The 22,502-nt window shown below is 38.6% G+C and overlaps 1 protein-coding gene across 2 annotated transcripts in view; it reads right to left on the bottom strand.

Moving 5' to 3' along the window:
- ASCC3 (activating signal cointegrator 1 complex subunit 3) overlaps positions 1-22,502 on the bottom strand; it is a 480,033-nt gene that overhangs the window by 263,825 nt on the left and 193,706 nt on the right. For both annotated transcript variants that reach the window (XM_034765979.1, XM_034765980.1), the window contains one exon: positions 3,994-4,170. In XM_034765979.1, coding sequence (XP_034621870.1) covers positions 3,994-4,170 — 177 coding nt within the window. The remainder of the gene's footprint in view (positions 1-3,993; positions 4,171-22,502) is intronic.

The raw sequence follows: 22,502 nt of genomic DNA, 5'->3' as shown, positions 1-22,502 counted from the left end.
GGGCCCGAGCCGACCCAGGCTGGAAACGCCGGGGGGCCAGCCTGGGCCGCGCCTCCTCCCCCCACACCGCCCCTTACCTGCTACAGGCTTCCCGCGAATCAAATATTCGCGGGAAGCAGGGGAGGGGGCGGAGACTTTGGGGAGGAGGCGGGGTTGGGGCGGGGGTGTGGGCGGGGCTGGGGCGGGGCCGGGGGGCTGTGGAGTGTCCTCCATTTGGAGGCACAAAATATGGTAACCCTACATATACTACATTTAAAGTCATATCAAGCAAAATTGTGCTTCAGGCCACGTTAGGAGATGGAAAGAATCTCTGACTGGAATTTCTGCCTAATTGATGTTCAACACTGGTATGGAACAAAACTTTTGTACAAATGTCAGTAAGTTTTGAAATTGTGTGATCTGTTTTCACTTAAACAGGAGAGAATTATTTTGTACTTTCTTTGGCCAATTTTAATTTTGTGCAGGCCAGGTTGTACACTGTGGCTAATGGTTCTCTAACCATATCAAATAAAACAGAGGAAAAAAAGCACTGTCATTATCTAGTGCGGGGGTCAGCAACCTTTCAGAAGTGGTGTGCCGAGTCTTCATTTATTCACTCTAATTTAAGGTTTCACGAGCCAGTAATACATTTTAACGTTTTTAGAAGGTCTCTTTTAATAAGTCTATAATATATAACTAAACTATTGTTGTATGTAAAGTAAATAAGGTTTTTAAAAATGTTTAAGAAGCTTCATTTAAAATTAAATTAAAATGCAGAGCCCCACCGGACCGGTGGCCAGGACCCGGGCAGTGTGAGTGCCACTGAAAATCAGCTCACGTGCCACCTTTGGCATGCATGCCATAGGTTGCCTAACCCTGATCTAGTGTCCGGACTTAAGAACAGCAAAGAAACAAATATGCATTAACTCATGTACCTAAGAATTTTATCCACCTTCTACACTAGGGACACAAAACCAGTTTGTTTTATGTTGCAAATGAGAAAACCCCATCCAGTTTGTCAAACTTTCAGCACCTAATTAAAATGACTAATAGTGGATCGAGACGTTCTTGGCACTGGATATTACTTTTTCGTATAAGCTGATGCATGTTTCCTATTCTATAGCTCTTTTGGACAAATCCTACTTAACTGAGATAATGTTAAGTGAAAAACAATTCCAGCCAACAAGGAAGTACTTTAGCTAAGCTTTTCCAATCCAACCATTAGGTATTTTTCGGGGTGTGGGGGATGGGGGAAGAAGAGAGGGAGAACCTTCCGATCTGGGCTGAGACGTATCTGCCCTTTTGAACAGAACAATAACTAGAGGGGGACAAATGCAAAGGTGTTTTCTGTTTAAGTTTTGGCATTCATTACTCAGTGAGGTAGGAGAGGTGTTTCAAAAACATCAGACCAATGCCTTAGACCAGTGGCTCTCAAACTTTTTTACTGGTGACCCCTTTCACATAGCAAGCCTCTGAGTGCGACCCCCCCCTTATAAATTAAAAACATTTTAATATATATTTAACACCATTATAAATACTGAAGGCAAAACGGGGTTTGGGATGGAGGTTGACAGCTTGTGACCCCCCCGTTTAATAACCTAGTGACCCCCTGAGGGGTTCTGACCCCCAGTTTGAGAACCCCTGCCTTAGACCCATGTGCCTCCTAGCTCCTGAAAGTATGTGGGGAAATGATAGGGCCCCTTATGGTTCATTATTTTGGCTGCTTCTACTAAAGAGAGGAGGATGCTGTCTGTTTTGAAGGGGCCTTGTGAGCAGTCTATGGACACAATCTGGAAACAGATTGCTAATTGGCCAATCTTCACTTTTTCGGATAAGGTTACTGAGAAGGTTGTGGCAAGGCAACTCTCACAGTATCTAGCTGCCTCATAGCTCCTTGATATTTGCCAGACCAGCTATGAACACTGCGTTGTGTTGGCTGATGATCTCCTTCTACCAAGGAATAACAATGCTAGTATTAGACCTAACAACTGCTTTAGTGGGTTGTGTCAAGAGTTGCTTGTTGGCCCCACAAACACATTTGTGCTGTCTCCTTGGTCATGGGAGAGATGGGAGAGTGTAGAAAGAGACCTGGTTCTGCAAAGTCTCACACAGTGTTTGGGTAGGTTCGGTTCCTATATTGTCCTGGAAGTAATCTTCTGACTTGGAGATTCAATACTCTGCATTCTTCATTGAAGATGCCAGCTACTGTAAGGCACATTCAATTGACTCCACAATGTTTTTTCTATCTCAAATTTCTGATGACATTCTTCTTAGCAATACAAGGACTTTTTCATAGCCTATGGTATTAATGGAAGCATCTCATCGGTCTACCTTTTTTTTCATCTGAGGAGGGGTAATTCATTGATCATTTCACTTCCTTGTTAGCATTTTTTTTGGGGGGGGGGAGGCAGAAAGGGAGGGAGAAGAACTAGTTATTTCATGGTCATTTCAACAATACTTTGTGACATACCTGAAATAGTTGTTTCCTTTAATTTAAAAGTTATAAAGCTTATTCCAAAGTTGCTATTAGGAAACTACATCTTTGCCTTTTTCTAACGATACAGTACGAATAAACTAAACATTCAAATGAAGTATTAAGAAATGATTAAAGAAAGGCAACAGCAAATATTATTGAAGGTACTTGAAACAATTAATGAAGGTTAAAATATGCACATCATAATAAGTACCATATGGTAAACTTATCCCTGTGTGCACAGACGTGAAATGGCTCCCCTATGGTTTTAAGGCACCTTTCTTTTCTGCATTGCGGATGGAGTGAATTATTTAAAGAACCTAATGAGAAAGTCATTTTTCACTGTTTTAAAAACATACCATATTATCGATGGAGCTCTGAAACTAACTTTTGGTTGAAAATGCAATTTAAAAATAATAGGCAACATACAGACTAGTAGTATATTCTAAGGTAGTATCACAAGTTGGGCTATAAAATATGATTTATCTTACTTTGCTTTAGCAATCAGAGAGTAAAACATAGAGGAATTATTTCCAAGCAAAATCACTGAAAGATGTATATTTAACTTGTATTTAACTGCAGAATTAGTATTTGTTTTAAGTGTCAAGTACATTTATCTCAGACTGATTTAATATGCAGTATGAATTCTAATACAAATATAGTTAACTTTACATGATGTGTATACCTTGGTTATATTTTCTCTCTATTTCTCATTTTGGAAAAGAATATGAAAGACTGGGTTAAAGACTACCTTCATGTCTCTTGCTATCAAACTGCATGCATCAAAGCTGATAGCTGTCCTATGACAGATTTTGATCATAATTACTCATATGGCATTCAGTACATCAGATAGGATGACCAGATGTCCCGATTTTATAGGGACAGTCCCGATTTTTGTGTCTTTTTTCTTATATAGGCTCCTATTACCCCCAACGTCCCCCTGTCCCAATTTTTCCCAATTGCTGCCTGGTCACCCAAACATCAAATCGTATTTTTAACGTTTATGTCCAAACCGTTTGAGTACTTTCCACCAAGTTGAGTGCTGTTACTTCTCATGTATCCTAACAGCAAAACAAATCTAATTCCATAATTTCCACCAAAGATAAGGACTGAAATGAGAGAACTGGTCAGAACAATCTGATTTGAAAACACACTTCACAACAAGACTTTGGTAAGGAAACTCACCAACTGATGACAATCACTGTGTTTAATCAGGATAGAGCTTTGTTATCAAACACTGTGCTTAATGGGGAGAGTACAAAGGAGATAAAATGGTGTTTAACCACAGCGAAAATTCTAAGTTCCAGTCTAAGTTATACAAGATGGTATTATTCTGAAAATTTGAAAGTAACTTCTGAGCCTGTGTGTTTGAGAAGAGATCTACTTACGATGCAGGAGGCTCCTGCACTAAAGAATAATATAATCTGGAGTATCCGCCACTGCCCAGATAGGTAGGAAGGCATTTATAAACACACATGCTGGAATCCATAACTGTGTATAAATGTCCAAAAAAATCTTTCAGATTTTCCATAGTCATTTACCTTATTTGTTGTTTTAATTCCTATAAATGTCTGCCCAAGTGGTACAGGTCGAAAACGGCCATCGAAATAGAATAGTCCAATGTAGGGATTAACATGTAGAAATGTGGCAACATCAAGGTAATTGGGTAATGTAGCCGAAAGACCCAAAATCCTGATCATGCTCTGTGTAGATTCAACCTATCAAAAAGTTAAAAAAATGACTTAGATATGAGTAAATAATCTGAGTTTTATAAATCAGATACAGAAAAGGATTAAAACATACCTTATAAAATAAGCGCAAGACAATAGTGTGATACAAACAGTTAATAGTTTAAACATAAAGGAGGAGACTGATGGTTCCTGTCTATTCTTCACTCATCTCCATTAAAACATTCTAATACCTCTTCTTCTTAAAATATTTTACTTCACCCAATAAAGTTAATAGTTTTGTATTGGCATAAAAAAGTTGAATCTGTAATAACAGCCACCTTTTAAAAGGTCAATTACAGGGTCTAGTTAAGGAAGAGATAATTAGGCTCCCTCACTCTAATTCAGACCACAAATATGAGGTTGATGAAGCTGAAGACAATACCGAGATAGCTATTTAAATGGTATAATTAGGTTAATTCATTTTTTAACATTGCCGTTTGCCCTCTGTACTGATATTCAGTCTCTACTGGGAAAAAAAGTCTACTTATGACTATATAACAACGTTTTAATGTAATGATGATATGTATGAAATGTCTTGATCAGATACACTCAGATAAGCTTTTGTTGCAATGAGATATTTCTTTTCACGTAAGAGTTTGTATGTTACCTGTACTTGTAGATAGAAACCATTTTCAAATATAATTTTTCTTATTATTCTAGTTTAGTTTGCATAAACCTCAAGGCAATCTTTAGAGTACCAAATCACTGTAAAATAATCACTTTTTAATTGTGTAATTTGTATCATCTCCTTTGCATTATGATTTCTTTTTGATACATAAATTGATTTTCTTCCCTGTACACAGTGGAGATTTTATGATTTTTGTAAGAGTAAAATTGGTGCAGAATAATACAATTACATGCATTATTCTGTTGAGGAAATCCAACCTAAGGAGAAATCTCTAATTCAATCTTCCATGGCAAATTGAGACAAATTTGCCAGAGATTCAATGCAGCAGACACATGACGACTTCCCCATTTTTCAAAGACAAGGTATGTTAAAGTTCCTCTGATGAGAGAGTGCATTCGAGAAACCAAGGCCTTTGAGAAACCAGAGTGGGAGAGAATTTTCAACATTCTCCATCATCTTCCTCTCCTCATCCCTCCTACCTCTTCACCTTTCCCCTTCATCTTTTCACATTCATTCTGTCACATTCCAGCTAGTCTCCTTTACCCTCCAGTTGCTCCATAATAAAAAAAAGATATTTAAGAAATTAACCTGATTTTTTTTAAAAAAAGTACACTAATAAATAGAAAGAAGACAATCAAGACTGGAACATGATAAAAAAGTGTATAAAATAAAGAATGAGACGGAAAAGGTTGACAGGCAGAATGGAAGTTCCCAGTTTTTTAACACAAGAATAAAGGAACATTCAATTAAATTAAAAGTTGGGAAATTCAAAACCAATAAAAGGAAATACTTTTTCACACAACATGTGATTAAAATGAAGACCTTGTTGCCATAGGAAGTCACTGAAGACAAGAACTTAACAGGATTCAAACAGAGATTGGATATTTTTAAGGATATCAAGAATATCCAGGAGTTAAAATAATATAATTCATGACAAAAATTCTGTGTTTTGGGGCACAGATCAATCTCTAACTACTAGAGTCTAGAATGAGACCTATATAGAGGACAGATTATCCCACGTCTCCCTACTTCTGGGTTCTTACATCTTCCTCTGGTGTATCTGGTTCTGGAATTATCAGAAACATAATATATTGGTATAAATGGACCTTGGGTCTGATTAAGTATGGTAATTCCTGCGTTCCTAAATATAGATATGCACTTGGCAAACGTAATGCTAATATTATTGGCATCTTCCCATTCCAACTTGTTTGCTATCACTCATCATATTACATGTTGTAATTAAACAAAACACAAACTCTTCAAAACATGCCACTTGTCATTTGCATGTCTCTGAAGCATATAGCACACTTTGGGGGAGTTAAATAATAGTTAAACAGTAATAATATCTCTCCACTTCCAATCTTTCATCTGAATATATCCCACCGTCATCTCTTTTTGGATGTCCAGTCTCCATTTGAAACTCTCGCTCTTCGAAATTGAATTTGACACCTTTCCTATCTCTTTTGTCAACTTTGTTAGTTGTTCTGACAGAATCTGATCCTTTCCGCACTGTCAGATGTCACTTAGGGCAAGAAAAAGGCTCAGTCATACCTGTCTATCTTGGGCCACTCTTTGCCTGTCCTCGGTGTTGTAAGTCTCAAAACCTTTCCTCCTCTATGGCCTGGTCTACACCTAAAAAATTAGATCAACCCAGCTACATGGGTCAGGGTGGGGAAAAATTTCACATTCTGTGCAACCTCGTTAGGTTGACCTAACACCACTGTAAACACAGGTCAACAGAAGAATTCTTCCATTGACCTAGCTACCGCTTCTTGGAGAGGTGCACTAAATACATTGATGGAAAAAAACCTTTGGTCGACATAGGAAGCATCGACATTATGGCACTATAGTGGCACAGTGGCAGCGCCATAGCTATGCTGCTATAGCCACTGTAGTGTACACATACCCTAAGTACCATTTCATGGAGGGATTCTTTCAGTCGGTACCTTTTAGGTCTTCTTCCAGCTGCCCAATGGCACACTTGCCATGGCAGATGTTAGGTAACTCTACACAGCAAAAGAAGATAGAAAGCCTAGATGACAATTATTGTTATTAGTAGACTATAACATTTCAAGATATTCCAGAGTGAATTGTGATGGAGGCCATCAAACGCTTTCTGAATGCCTCTGAAGTTTACAATAAATGGTTTTTGTTATTTGATGCTCTCTTCAATGACTAGTCAGAGTGAAAATCTGATTTACACAATTTTTTTTCATTCTAAATTCAGCCTGCTCTTCCCTTAGCTTTGCTACAACTGCTTCTTTTATTCTACAGAAGATGATATGCAGAAGACTTTGTCTATCACTGAAAGGAATGTAACACTTTTCCATTTAATATAATTACTTAGGTCACCTTTCTTTTGGTATTTTGATCACAGTGCCATTTTTCCATTGTTCTGGAGGCTTTTCTTGGTCCCATACTTTATTGAAAAGTTCAATAATTTTAATCAGTGGTCTCATCATCACAAGCTTTCAACATGTTCCAGGTGACTGTCTTCATCTGCACCCATCCCAGGTTTTAACTTAAACTCTGCTCCGACTCTCAGGACCACAATCTGTTAAACTGGCAGACGCTCCATGTGCTTTGCCAAGTTTTCATTTTGTCCTTTATCATTTTTTACTATTTCCTAGTGAAAGTAACCATTATGCATTCCTACCTCCTCTATTCTTCCTTCTCTAGCCTCACTAATAGCTCTCTTCACTTCTCTATCCCACCAGTCTCATGCTTCCGCCATAAACACATAACATGCAATACAGTTAACTTGGGATATGTCAAACCTGACTATTTGATGATGTAACTCAGGCTGCACTCAGTTTTGCATTATAGTATGAAGGAGATTAATGTGTTGGGTGTAGCATGTTTCCTTATTTGTTGGAGGAAGAAAAAAGTTCTTTGTGAAAATGTGAGGAGTCTGTCACTGACAGTGACAATATACCGTGTGAGCATTAAGAGTCAATGAAGAGATGTCCCATAATTTGGTATTTCCTTGCTTTTTAGAGTTTGCATGGGAGAAATGTCACACAGACAACCTTAAATCCTTTTGAATAAAGTTGTTTATGGAAAATGTATACACACAAATACTTTATGCATGTGTGTGTATATATATGTGTGTGTACATACACACATGTATATATATTTGTATGCACACACACATTTCCCACAAATAACAGATGCGTATATACACGTGTGTATCTATACACACAATATGCATGTATATGTACACACACACATATATATAAAATGATTGTTTATGGAAAATTACACACACACACACACACACGACCTGTCCCCTAAGTAATGTAAATCACTCATACTTCAGGGCATAATCCAATCACTAAAATGCCTGGGGTTAAGAAGAAAATTTCTAATATCCAGAGTGTTCTTTCATTGTCCACACACACACACACACACACGAAGCTCCTGGACATTGGCCAAAGTCAGGGACATCACACGGTAAGTGATGGATCCCTGGGTTTACCTCAAATTCCCATGTTCCAAACTACTTGTGGCACCTTATATGAAAACTAGACTTTTGTCTCTAATGAGCCAACTTGGTCCTGTTGCTTATGTCTTAAATGGGATCATACCTGTTCATTACATCAAATGCATTGGTCTAGAGATGATGACAGTGTCAGAAAACAGGATTGTATATCCAGGCAGGGACTAATTAATAGAAACAGATGAAATGACAAGTACCAGAGTCTGGTTTCTAGTAAAAAAGACAAGAGACTAAACAAGAAATAATATACAGGCCAGACTGCCTTTAAGCAAGACATTTTTTCAGCTTCCCAGGAAATGAGTCCTCTTTTATTAACACAATCATCGTGCAAATGTGTGGAAGCAAAATTTGTTAAAAATAATATGAGAAGTATACTACAAGCAAATAATGAACAAAGAACATATTAAAAACAATTATTTGTGAACAGTAAGATGATTTCATTGCACTTTAATGTATTCCTCCAAAACAGCCTCTATTGCCCATTTAGTCCAGTTTAGGCAGCTTATTTTGTATGTTTACAGAATGTATACTGTATATTTTGATAATTCATTTCGTGTGCATTTAAGTCAAAGAAAGAACATTACTCAAGCAGCATATCGTTTTCACTCATTAATAACTTTTATTTCTCAAACAGATTTGTTTCTTGAAGTCTTTGTATTATGGCAAGTGTAGTATCTTAAACTGAAACTATATTTTTAAGTTATCTGACCACCATATAAATGTTCAACTGCAGAAGTAGTTTTGTTTTGGTTCCCCCGGCCCACCAACTGAAAAACACTCCCTGACGTATAACAACTCACTAGCTTTCCTTCAAATTTCCAACACACACACACACACACACACACACACACACACACACACAAACCCAGTACTTGGGACCTGGAAATATGAGAGATTTCATCCCAAAATGTTTTCATTTTAAAAAGTTGTAAACCATTGATAACAAGATCATTGTGGTCTGAACCACAACTGCTTTGCTAGTGTGGCTTTAATTCCAAATAACTGACATAGATTTAATCTAAGGATATTGGTGCAGTAGAGTGGAAGTCTCACACTAGATACCTAATTAGTCTCTCTGAAATGCATGAAGGATGAACAAAGCGCCTGATTTTCTGCCTGATTATGTCCTATTCAAAGGAGCATCAAATATGTCTTGAATATCAGGAGAGTAAAGGACTCAATCATAGGGTGCTTTACATAAAGACAAAGCAAAGAAAGTGTGATGTCTTGATTAATGTGGAAGGATTAAATGTTCTTGAGAAAAAAAGAGAGGACAAGCTTCTCAGGGGACATGAAGAGGAACAATTCCTGATGCACAGAGAACCCAAACTTGAAAACCTGTGTGCAGAGACCGTTACAATAAGCACAGTAACAGACCATAAAAAATACGAACATGCATAAGGAGAAATAGCTGTCAAGTGATCAAAGTGTACTTCAAAAGTGGTATGGTAATGCGAGTGCAGTGATCACAACTTGGATGATTAGACAGTGGATGTGATCCACTCAATAGCATAGGAATACAGTAACATTAGCTAACTGATTGGTTCTCATAGAACACTATAAAGCACGAAGAACAGAGACTTGCAGATGTGCACAGGGAGAATTCACACTTATTTTAATTCTTTTGACCTTTATTAGAGGTCACACAAAAAATCTCCAGAATAAGGGCTTGGTAGTTCAGGCCTATAGCAGCACCGCCCACCCACTGCCTCGGGTTCCCATTTTTAGGCACCTCAATAACTTTGACATAGACTTTCATGTATTGAGTAACACCTCTCCTTGGGGCCCTAGGTTTACTAACAAAGTTTAAAAGGAAACACAAGAACTCCCACCCAGCCTTCCAAGCTGGTTCACAACCCTTTATGCAGGGTTCTTAGTTCCATCCCTGCTGCTTTCTTCTAGCAGATTTGCTCTCCACACTACAGTCTTCCTAGCTGGCTCCTGCTCCCTGCAGACTTGCATCCCCAGCCCTCTGACTAAGAGCCAGAAAGAGTCATTATGTAGAATATTTCATGCAATGCTCCTGCTCCCTGGAGTCTCTCAACTTCCAGGACTTCGTACCCAGAGTTTCCCTCTCTCCCCTTTGACTGTACAGGCTTATCTCTTATCTACACTCCATGCCTGATTTAGCCACACATCTGCTTGTTATGTGGCTCTGCTTATTTTCTGTACCTGTGGAGAAGAGCTAATTGGGTCACACCTAAGGCTGGACCCATTTCCTCCTCAAGGACCAATCACCTTGTGAAAAGGGAGATTTTACATTCAAAAGTCTTGCACCAAGAGAAGCCTAGGAGAGGAGACCCTGAGCAAGCAGGGTAAAGACTGTATAGGAAGGGATGTTATCCTCAATAGAGCACCCCCTCCCCATCCTCTCTGCAGGAAGAGGTATGTGAAAGGATGTACCAGGCCCTTTGAGGTCCCCTGCTGGAGGCCCCATGACCCTACTGCAGCGAAGGTGGGTCCTTCATGCCTTTCAAGAGAGGCTTCATAAGAAGCAGCCAATAAGAGCCCAGCAGTCTCAGTTAAAAGAGCTTCAGGGGCATTAGTAGTTGAGTTCCTGGCTGGGACTGGAGCAATAATGAAGGGTGCTCCACTCTGGCCACAGAAGTTCAAGAGAACCAGAAATGGAGTTCTGGTTGCATTTTGCTTTCTGCAAAGATAGAGTAGATTTGAGAACTGTAACCCCAAGAGAATGGGTGACAGGGCAGAGATCCGGTGGGAAGAAGACCAAGAAAAATATGGGGTCCCTAGGTTGGGACCTGGAGTAGTGAATAGGCCCAGGTTCCCCCCACTGGGAAGTGGCCTAATCCCCGAGAAGGGGACAAGGCTCATTTGGAAGTCCAAGCAAAGGGCTGGAATTTAAAGGACTCAGGGACGGGGCTGAAGACCCTGGTAACAGCAGCTAGATAGTCTGGTGAACTCTTGGTTACCCCTCTCCCCTGAGCTTGAGAGAGGACCTAGCTGGAGAACTCTGAGGTAGTGAGAACCAGTGAAGGCAAGAGCCCACAGACAGGAATGAAGACACTAACAGGGGCACAGTGATAGTCCTTGATGGATCTTTTTTACCCAGGAAGGGGTTTATTCATGCATATTAACTGTGTGGGGCTTGGCTGGACAGCTGAGCCACTGAAGACCTGACTAGTGAGATCAGCAGCCGACAGGAGGTGCCAGACCCAAGAAAGATAGCAGCCTTGCATCTAGCTGACAGAAGGTGTCCACAAGAGGTGAATGCCCCATCACAGGGAACAAATTATAGTTTAAAAACCTGCACTGGCTATGCCTGCTACTAACAACTCCTCAGAAGCATAAAATGTGAACTGATTTCAAATCAATTCCATTTTTCTCTATTTAAACAACTCTCTTGGTCTTGAAACTGTAAGACCAGTAGGCATTTGCTGATATATTAGTTCTGCTGCTTGTTCACAGGTACCAGCAAGGTGACATCATCATGTTAATCTGGAAGTCTTTTCTTCTAATCCATAAAAAACCTGAGATTTAGACAAGTAAATACTATCTATTAATTTTCATATGGCCTTTAAAGTAAGAAAATATTAGCTTCAAAATGCAGTTGTGGATTCCTTTTATTCAACACACAGTAAAACTACACCAAGCATTTAACAAAAACACTGCATGTTAAGTCTGGAACAATGTACTGTCTTGCACATCAAATATAGCTATGTGCTATATAGACCAGTAAATCCATGTCTTCAAACGATGCCATTTTAGTTTGAAAATACCAGCTGTAATTTGCAAGGCTTCACTGGTGACACCATCGTAAATTTATTCATCTGGCAAATGAGTTAGTTTGATCTCTAATTAGAAGGAAAAAAAATCTGTCCTGAATTCTAACTCCTTATGAAACTAAAATGGGAGGGTTAACATTGATGCAAGCATAACTCAAAGTATCAAACATCAGTAATGGAATTTCCTTTTCTACATAAAAGAATGTTTAAAATATCTGTAAGTTAAAGTTATTAGCACGATTCTTCTGTTTCATGTACATTAACCCATAAAAATATTTGAAAGTTCTCAAATAAATTCACAGGTTTTGGGGTTGTTGTTTTTTTTGTTTAAATATAAACAAAATAGTCATTGAAATATTGTTAATAATCTAGTTTAAAGCCACAAGTGACAGAATATTCAACATTAAATCTGATGTTATTTAAAATCATCCCTCAGTATGTCAGTGTTCTCCAATACCATGCATCACAATATGTTCAATCAGATTTCTCTGATTTTTCTGTATTGTCAACATATTTAAAGCAGACACATTAGAATAGGAGCCTCGACTAGGAATTTCATTGGCTTCATGGAGTTTGTTAGGTCATCAAGATTATTTTTCAGGGTTGGGGTGGGTGAGTTCACATCTTTGTTATTGGCAATGATGTGGTATATTGTATGAACTGCTACATTAAAGCTAATCACTACTGGGCTTTCCCAAGAAAAAGTAACCTAAATCCTGATCTAAAAGAAGGAAAATAGGTGAGAGAGAACTGTATAAGCACTGGGTACAAAAAAAAAACCTAACCATCCCAAAACGAAACACACACCACACCAGATTCCTCCCCAAAAAGTGTTCTCAGCACTCAAAGTCAGGACCAGAACTAGGAGTGCTTTTAAAAATAAAAGGGGGGAGGGGGGTGTACAAAACACACGTATCTCAAAAAAATCTTGGCAGATTAACATCAAATTTACACAAAACATTCCCAGGTGCAAAGAGGTCTTAATGTGAGCTCTTCAACAGAAACTAATCCTTCTTCTACCAAAATAAATTTAGAGATTATCAACATAAGGCTTATTAATTAAAAGTACCTTAACTATGGAAGCTGTTGCTCTACGGTATAGTAAAAGTAATTAGAAAAGTTAATATTTGCCAGCCATAGGAATGTCAGAAAACACTGTGTGGCAACTGATGGAAAATGCTGACTTTTTAATAACTGCCACTGTACCAAAACTTTGATGTCAAATCAGCAATACTATAAAATATGACTCATTGTTTCCTTTCTTCCACTCCTGTCCCTATATTTAACACTGTGCCCTGGAATCCCTCTTTGACCATGTACCGAGATTCTTTGCTCACCTCCAACTCTTTCCTAAAAACTCACTTTGGTCCACTTGCCTTCCACCACTCTGCCCTTCTATTCCTTCAAAATATTACAAACTTTTTTTTAATAATTAAAGAACCAGGGAGCAACAAGAAGTCTGCTCAACCTAAACAAGCCAAATTGCTTCAGAGAGTCCTGTGGCACCTTTAAGACTAACAGATGTATTGGGGCATAAGCTTTCGTGGGTGAATGCCTACTTCGTCGGATCCAAATTGCTTGACAGTCATCACTCTCCTTTCTCAACTACTTTGTGTTTGTATATGTAATTTGAATTGAAGGTTATTTGGGTCATAGGCTATTGGTAAAGTCTCATACATGCTTATAGTTCTGTATAAATAAAATACACTACTATTACCCAGGAGATACAGTGTAGCCAAGCTAATGCTGATATGGTCATCTTAAAAGGCGAGAGAAAGAAAGTTAACTGTATATCCTTTTCTCCTCCTCTCCTCCCACTTTTTCTGCTGTAATTATAGTTTAGCCTTTCAGTGATTTATATCCAGATGTGAACTTTATTTTTTTCTAATGATTTAGATAGATTTTTAGAATGTGGGAATCAAAAGATTGTATATTTTGTGTACTGTGTCTTCGTTTGTAATCTCTGCAAGTGTTAATTTGTGTTCATATTTGCCTGTGCATGTTTATAAAAGTCTGTCTTAATGCCTATTTGCATACTTTATATACATACGCTGCATAAAAATTCATATTTTGGTGTTTCCTGTGTCATTCCTCGTTATTTTTATTACAGTTGTGCCTAGAAAGAGACTCTGGTCCCACTGTACTAAGCACTGTACACACCTGTACTACTGAAATTACTTGAGTGTCATAAGATCTAAACATTTCTAAAAATAACAAAACAGTTTCCAATTTTGAATCTAAACCAGTTGTCCTTGGTATTCACTTTAGCTGTGTTCTTCATCTACTGAAACATGTCCTTGAAGAGTTTAATCTTGGGGTTTAGATGGAGGATGTCTTCCATAATCTTGGGCTAAAGATCTCATGTAAGAAAAATCTGCAATAAAACCTCAACAGTTACAAAATTTCCTTTTGAGGAATAAATAGCAATCTTTTCTTCGTTTATTCAATTCAATATTGTCATAGAATCACAGAACTGGAAGGGACCTCGAGAGGTAATCTAGTACAGTCTCCTGCACTCATGGCAGGACTAAGTATTATCTAGACCACCCTTGACAGGTGTTTGTTTAACCTGCTCTTAAAAATCTCCAATAATGGAGATTCCACAACCTCCCTAGGCAATTTATTCCAGTGCTTAACTACCCTGACACTTAGGAATTTTTTTCCTAATGTCCAACCTAAACCACCCTGTGACACTTTGTACTTCAGGGAAACACCCAGTACCCCCATGTTCATCCTTATAATATGATTGTGTGGTATCCAATGTAAAGTTTGTCATGCCGGGTGTCTTCAGAAGGCTGATAATGCACTGAGCATTGTTGTTATAGTAATGTTATAGGTTGCAATTTCATGTATATAGTTATGAGGCTGAAAATATTTCCTCATGGCTTAAAACAAGCCCAGGCAAAACTCTCTAGGAGCAGAGGGACAGTTCACACCTCATCAGGGCATGTATGGGACAAACTCAGCCCAACCTCAGAAACAAAGGACACTGGTCTAGGCAGCAACAAAGGATCTGTTGGACTCTCGAGTGAGTCACCTCCCCTTCCCTTGGTCAGTTTAGGACTAAGATGAGGTAATGCTCACCTGACTCTGAAGGGGGGGGTGGGGTGCAAAGCCAAGAGGGAAGAAAGAACATGATAAAAGGGAGAGAGACGTTTGCCATGCTCTTGCTCTTCCATCTCCATCTACAGACACCACCACCAAGCGACTGAAGCACTGATCAAAGGGGAGAGCCTGGCTGAACGGCAACCAGCCAGCCTGCGGTGAGAAGCATTTAAATTTGTAAGGGTACTAAGAGTGTAAAGATCAGCTTAGACTGAAATTGACCAAATCTGATTTCTTGTGCTTTGACTTATAATCACTTAAAATCTATCTTTGCAGTTAAGAAATGCTAGAGGCTGAGCGTGAACAACCCGGAAGTGGGAGTTCTCACAGCAGAGCAGGGTAAGGCTGGCTCCCAGAGTCGAGGATTGGAGTGACCTAGCAGATCACCGGTCCAGATGCCACCAAGGGAACGTTACACACACTTGCTGCAATTTAAGCCCACTGCTTCTTGTCCTCTCAGAGACTAAGGAGAACATTTTTTCTCCCTCCTCATTGTAACAACCTTTTATGTACTTGAAAACTGTTATCAGGTCCCCTCTCAGTCTTCTCTTCTCCAGACTAAACAAACTCCCCCCCCCCCCCAATTTTCCCTCACAGGCAATGTTTTCTAGATTCTTAAAAATCTCCAATAATGGAGATTATTTAATAATTTTTGTTGCTCTTCTCTGTACTTTCTCCCATTTGTCCACATCTTTCCTGAAATATGGCTCCCAGAATAGGACACAATTCTCTAGTTGAGGCCTGATCAGCGCAGAGTAGAGCAGAAGAATTACTTCTTGTTTCTTGGTTAAAACACTCCTGCTAATACATCTCAGAATGTTTGCTTTTGTTGCAACAGTGTTACACTGTTCACTCATATTTAGCTTGTGATCCACTATAACTTCCAGATCCCCTTCTGCAGTACTCCTTGCTAGGCAGTCATTTCCCATTTTGTATTTGTGCAACTGATTGTTCCTTCTTAAGTGGAGTACTTTGCATTTGTCTTTATTGAATTTCATCTTATTTTCTTCAGACCATTTCTCCAGTTTGTCCAGATCATAATCCTAACCTCCAAAGCACTCGCAACCCCTCCCAGCTTGGTATTGTTCACAAAGTTTATAAGTGTACTCTTGATGCCATTATCTAAATCACTGATGAAGATGTTAAACAGAACTGGACCCAGAACTGATCCCTGCGGGACCCAATTCTATGTGCCATTCCAACTTGACTGCTAACCATTGATGATTACTCTATGGGAATGGTTTTCCAACCAGTTATGCCCACACTTTATAGTAATTTCACCTAGGTTATATTTCCCTTGTTTGTTTATGAGAAGGTCAGATGAGACAGTATCAAAAGCCAAGATATACCAAATATACTGCTTCCCCACTATCCACAAGATTTGTTACCCTGTCAAAGAAAGCTATTATGTTGGTTTGACATGATTTGTTCTCGACAAATCCATGCTGACTGTTACTTATCACCTTATCTTCTAGGTATTTGCAAACTGATTGCTTGATTATTTGTACCATTATCTTTCCTGGTACTGAAGTTAAAGTGACTGGCCTAATTCCCTGGGTTGTCCTTCCCCTTTTTATAAATTGGCACTATATTTACCCTCTTCCAGTCCTCTGGACTCTCTTCTGTCTTCCATGAGCTTTCGAAGATAATCAACAATAGCTCAGATTTCTCTTCAGTCAGCTCATTGAGTATTCTAGGATGTATGTCATCAGGCCCTGGTGACGTGAAGACATCTAACTCCCCTAAGTAATTTTTAACTTGTTCCTTCTCTATTTTAGCCTTTGATACTACCTCATTTTCACTGGCATTCACTATGTTAGATACCCAATTGCTACTAACTTTTTTGGTGAAAAAACAAAAGTCATTTAACACTTCTGCCATTTCCACATTTTCTATTATTGTCCCCCCCCCCCCCCCCCACAGAGTAAGGGCCTACCCTGTCCTTGGTCTTCCTCTTGCTTCTAATGTATTTATAGAATGTTTTCTTGTTACCCTTTATATCTCTAGCTAGTTTAATCTCATTTTGTGCCTTGGTCTTTTTTTATTTTGTGCTTGTATACTTGTGGGGGTTTTTTATATTCATCCTTTGTAATTTGACGAGTTTCCATTTTCTGTAAGACTCTCTTTTGAGTTTCAGATCAGTGAAGATCTCCTGGTTAAGCCACTATGGTCTCTTGGGGGGTCTCTTCCTATATATTTTTTTGCAGTGGGATAGCTTGCTCTTATGCCCTTAATTATGTCTCTCTGAAAAACTGCCAACTTAGACTTACTTCCCAGGGGATCTACCAACTCCCTGAGTTTGCTAAAGTCTGCCTTCTTGAAATTCATGGTTTTTATTGTGCTATTTTCCCTTCTACCATTCCTTAGAATCATGAACTCTACCATTTCATTATCACTTTCACCCAAGTTGCCTTCCAGTTTCTCAACCACTTCCTTCCTATTTGTCAAAATCAAATCTAGAACAGCATCTCCCATAGTAGCTTTCTCCACCTACTGAACTAAAAAATTGTTTCCAATACATTTCAAGAACTTGCTGGATAATCTGTGCCCTGCTGTATTATTTTCCCAACAGATGTCTGAGTAGTTGAAGTCCCCCATCACCACCAAGTCCTGTGCTTTGGATGATATTGTTAGCTGTTTAAAAAAAGCCTCATCCACCTCTTCTTCCTGGTTGGTGGTCTGTAGTAGACCCCCTACCATGACATCACCCTTGTCTTGTTACCCCTCTTATGCTTACCCAAAGACTTCCAACAAGTCTGTCTCTTATCTCCATCCTAATCTTGGTCCAAGTACATACATTTTTAATATAAGGCAAAACCTCTTCCCTTTTTTCCCTACCTGTCTTTCCTGAGCAAGCTGTACCTTTCTATACCCATATTCCAATTCCATGCATATTATCCCACCAAGTTCTGTTTGCAACTATGTCATAGTTATGTTTATTAATTGGTATTTCAAGTTCTTCCTGCTTATTTCCCATACTTCTTGCATTGGTATACAGATCTCTAAGATACTGATTTGATCCCCCCCCCCCCATGCTCTCTTGTCCTCCTTTATCCCTGCTATAATGGCCAATGCTCCCCCCAGATTCCGACACTGTATCTTTTTATAAGTGTATGACACACTACACTTATATAAAAAGAGAGGTAAATATTTGTCACCCATTGCTGAGCACCCTTTTCCAGCACTATCTGCTCTTATGTTCACACTTGATCCTTTATAACTGATATGTACTTTAAATTGTAGATTACTCAGAGTAGACATGTCTTTCTTATTGTGTCTTTAAATCAACATCACATATTATTATTTGTATTCCTATAGTACCCAAGAGCTCTATTCATGGACCAGAACTCCATTGTGCTAGGCACTGTACAAACACAGAATAAAAAGAAGGTCCCTGAACATAAAAACAGCCATACTGGGTCAGACCAAAGGTCCATCTAGCCCAGTATCCTATCTTCTGACAGTGGCCAATGCCAGGTGCCCCAGAGGGAATGAACAGAATAGGTAATCATCAAGTGATCCATAACCTGTCACCCATTCCCAGCTTCTGGCAAACAGAGGCTGGGGACACCATCCCTGCCAACAGTCATTGATGGACCTATCCTCCATGAATTTATTTAGTTCTTTTTTGAACCCTTAAGAAGCTTACAATTTAAGTAGACAAACAACATCCTGTGAGACTATGAAAAGTCTTCAGAAAGACTCATTTTATCTGCCTTCCAAACTTCTCACTAGACGTCATGTTCTTAGCAAGTTTCCTGTTTCCACCTACTAAGACACTGTATTCCTAGAATCAATATTGATAAAAATAGAATGCACCTCTTGTGGGTCAATTAATGTTGTCATTGAATTAAACAAAACAGACATCACTACACTTTCTACAAACTAATCTTTGAAGTATGGTTAGGATGCTAACCTGGGACTTAGGAGAGCTGAGTTCATCTCACTGCTCTGCCACACACTTCCAGGGTGACCTTGGACAAGTTACTTAATTTCTCTGTGCCTCAGTTCCCTGTCTGTACAATGGGAATGGTACTTTCCTACCACACAGGGGAGTTGTGAGAATAAATACATTAAAGCTTATGAGCTGCTCAAATACTACAGTAATTGAGGCTTGCTAGACAGACATCTAATCTGGTTTTAAATGCCTCTGACTTTGTCATTCCTCATACAGGCTTCTGTCCTGGGCAGCTCAGTTATGCATCTATAAAGCATTCCCTTACCATGAAAACTGAAGATGTTAATGAACACCCAAGACACAAAATGCATAGGTGCAAAATCTTTAGCTGGACTCCTACCTGTAAGAAGTCCCATAGGTATTAATGCTGTAACCAAAACACTCTCGTTTGTTTCAGCTAGTGTTTATGGCACTCTGACAATGCAGTAATACGGTCCATACAAATGCCTAGATTAGCTAGAAGGCTTGTCTACATGGGACAGTTTTACTAGTTATATTGATATAATTATACGGGTATACTTCCCCCATCTTATTCAAGTATAAGTGGGATTTTATTTATTTTATTTTTTTTGGTGTAGCTTAAACCTCTTCCCAAGCAACATAAACTGGGGTGGGGAAGGCACTCATACTGGAATAAGAAGGTCTGCACGAGGGCTACAGCAGTATAATCATATTGTATAAATTCATATCTTTGATTACACTGAAACTGATTTCTTGTGTGGACAAGGCCACAGACAAGAGCAGAGAATTGATCAGATCATAATACAACTGATAAATTTCCTATGCTAGTGAGCCTTTAGGAGCAGCACTATCAGTAAACACTTCTAAAGCATAGTGTAGTCAGACAACTCCACATCATTTCTCTTGGCAATGGGAGGAGACTAAAAAATGATTTGCAGAATGCAGTTACATTGCAGAAGTCCCTCAAATATTATAGTCTGCAATTATGTCAGCACCTGTGTTTGTATTTATTCTGTACCTGATGTTAAGACAGTAGGTTTATTGCATTATTTTACTGTGTTTCAATAATATAATCTCCATCCTGAAAATTGTCCTACTGTAAGGTCTGAGGCATTTTTCCTGCAATGAAAACAACAGAGAGCTAAGTTGCTGAGAAAATCACATCCTTGTGTTCCATTTAAATTACATCAAAACAGGCTGTTAAGAAGTTGCTCCTGTCCTAATAGTACCCACCATCACCAGATAAAGAAACAGATCTTAAGGTGTTTGAAGAAAACTTTGATAACATTCTGTCTGGCAAGAAATCACTTCTCAACAGTTGTTATTGTGAAATCTATACTTCTCTATTGTTTATCTGTATGATCCAGTCTGATTTTTAATTATTTCTGTCTGCTGTGTAAACTGGTTTCACTACAAATTGAATTGACTCTTGTATATAGGGGGTAATGTGCGAGGATGGATTAAAGAATTGTTTTGTAACGGCCTAGGATTGGTGAAAAACATTGTGTGGTAGTGCTTTGTTTAAGGTATGGCTAGGTAGGACCCAAGTTTTAACTATATAAACTGGGATTCAAAAGGAAGTTCTTTGGAACCTAACTCCAGTACACAGCCCAAGATCAGAGCTGCCAAAACCATCACACCCTGCAGACCATACCGTGCAGAAGCTGGAGCCCCAGACGACCTGATCCTGATTGGCCTTATTGGGAGTGGTGAGCATCGTATGCTTAGTGTGTGTATTCTGTTGATCAATTGTTAATAAATATAGGTTAAGGATATTACTGTGCAATGTTCTTTCTCTGGGAAAAGATCCCGCAAACCCACAGAAAGTTATGCCCTGAGCCCAGGACAAGCAAGGGCGGGGTGCCTAAATTAACCAGGTTATGCCTTGAACCCATGGTAGGGTAAAGGTGGGGTGCTTTAGATTGTGCAGGTAACACTACCACCAGCCAGAAAGCTGTTTCACCAGAAGCCTCAGAGCGAAAACTCCTTCAGATGCCAGGCCCCAGTCAGGTGAAGCAAGGGAAAAAACATATGTTATAAAACTCAAGTAAAAGCAGGCAGGGCTTTATCAAGCTTCACTATAATCTTAGCAAGTGACTGTCAAGCAATGTTCCAATTTTTATTATTTCTAGCACATAAAATTAGAAATCTTTTATTTGTTTTCAATATTTTAACATGTATCAGCTCACTTTGACAAAGGAGGGACCAGTCTCGGAAACTGAATATTCCCATGACAATACAGCTTATGAATCAGATCATTTCTAAGAATTATATGTGGCATAAAATAAACAGGACTCAAATGATGAATACTGGATTACTGTATATATAAATGATGTAAAATGAGAATGAAAATCGGTATAGGCAGAGTAGTAGCTTTGATTTCTGGAACAGTTAACAACCAAAATTATCCAATATACCACAAAGAAACTGATGTAGTTTTGAAAAACTCTAATTAGGGAGTGAAAATATTACTAGGATGCCTTAAGTTATTGTAAATTAATAGAAGTACCTCCCTATCACTGCAGCCAATAGTGACTAAAGAAAGTGGGCCTTCACTGACTTGCAGAAATTGACCAATTGTTTAATCTTTATTGTAGTACTGCATTGCATACAATGGGGGAATTAAAAGAAAAATATGTATCTGTCTTATAACAGGCATGGAGGTAGTAGAAGATGCAACAGCAAAACTGTGTGTTTTTGAAGACAACATGCTTAATTTTTAGTCTCTTTGTATGCATTAAACTCTGCAATTAGAAAAGTTGGAATGAATAACTTTACCTGTGACACTCAATGGATAGACTGCATCAGTTGCATATGATTTCCAATAAATGATAGCAGTGAAAATATTAATGGACATCACAAAAGACACTATAAACATACGAATGGAGATGGATAAGTATCTACTTCCAAAACCTCGAGACTTTTCTGCTTATATGGCAGGAGGGAGGAAATGTATCAATCTTGATTAGTCAAACATGTTAGGAGATGGCATTTGAGCCACATTTAAAAAAAAATCCTTACTGTGAACACACACAAAGGGCTGTTCATATGGGAAAGGTTACTGCTATGCACATCCAGTATACCTGCAGTGTTTCAGAAAATAAAGGATCAAGTATTGCCAAGATTAAATCATGTCTTATTTGGATGAAATATTGAGAATAAGAAAAGATGCCCAGGAATATGTAAAAAACTTCAGTGAGACTCTAAAAACACCACAAAAATATTTTGAAGTTAATATAGAAAAACATGTTTTCTTCCAAAATCAAATAACCTAAGTGGGCCACATGAATCAAGTCCCAGTTTTATTAGGTTGACTTGAACATTAGACTCATTCTTATCATTTTAATCAAAAAATACACTGTAGTATGTTATTTTGTTGAAATAGTCGTGTTAGCTACACTTATAGTTGTGCACATGAAATATTAC

The sequence above is a fragment of the Trachemys scripta genome, chromosome 3 (assembly GCF_013100865.1).
Source record: "Trachemys scripta elegans isolate TJP31775 chromosome 3, CAS_Tse_1.0, whole genome shotgun sequence".
Lineage (NCBI taxonomy): Eukaryota > Metazoa > Chordata > Testudines > Emydidae > Trachemys > Trachemys scripta.
This window is presented reverse-complemented; position numbering and strand designations above follow the sequence as displayed.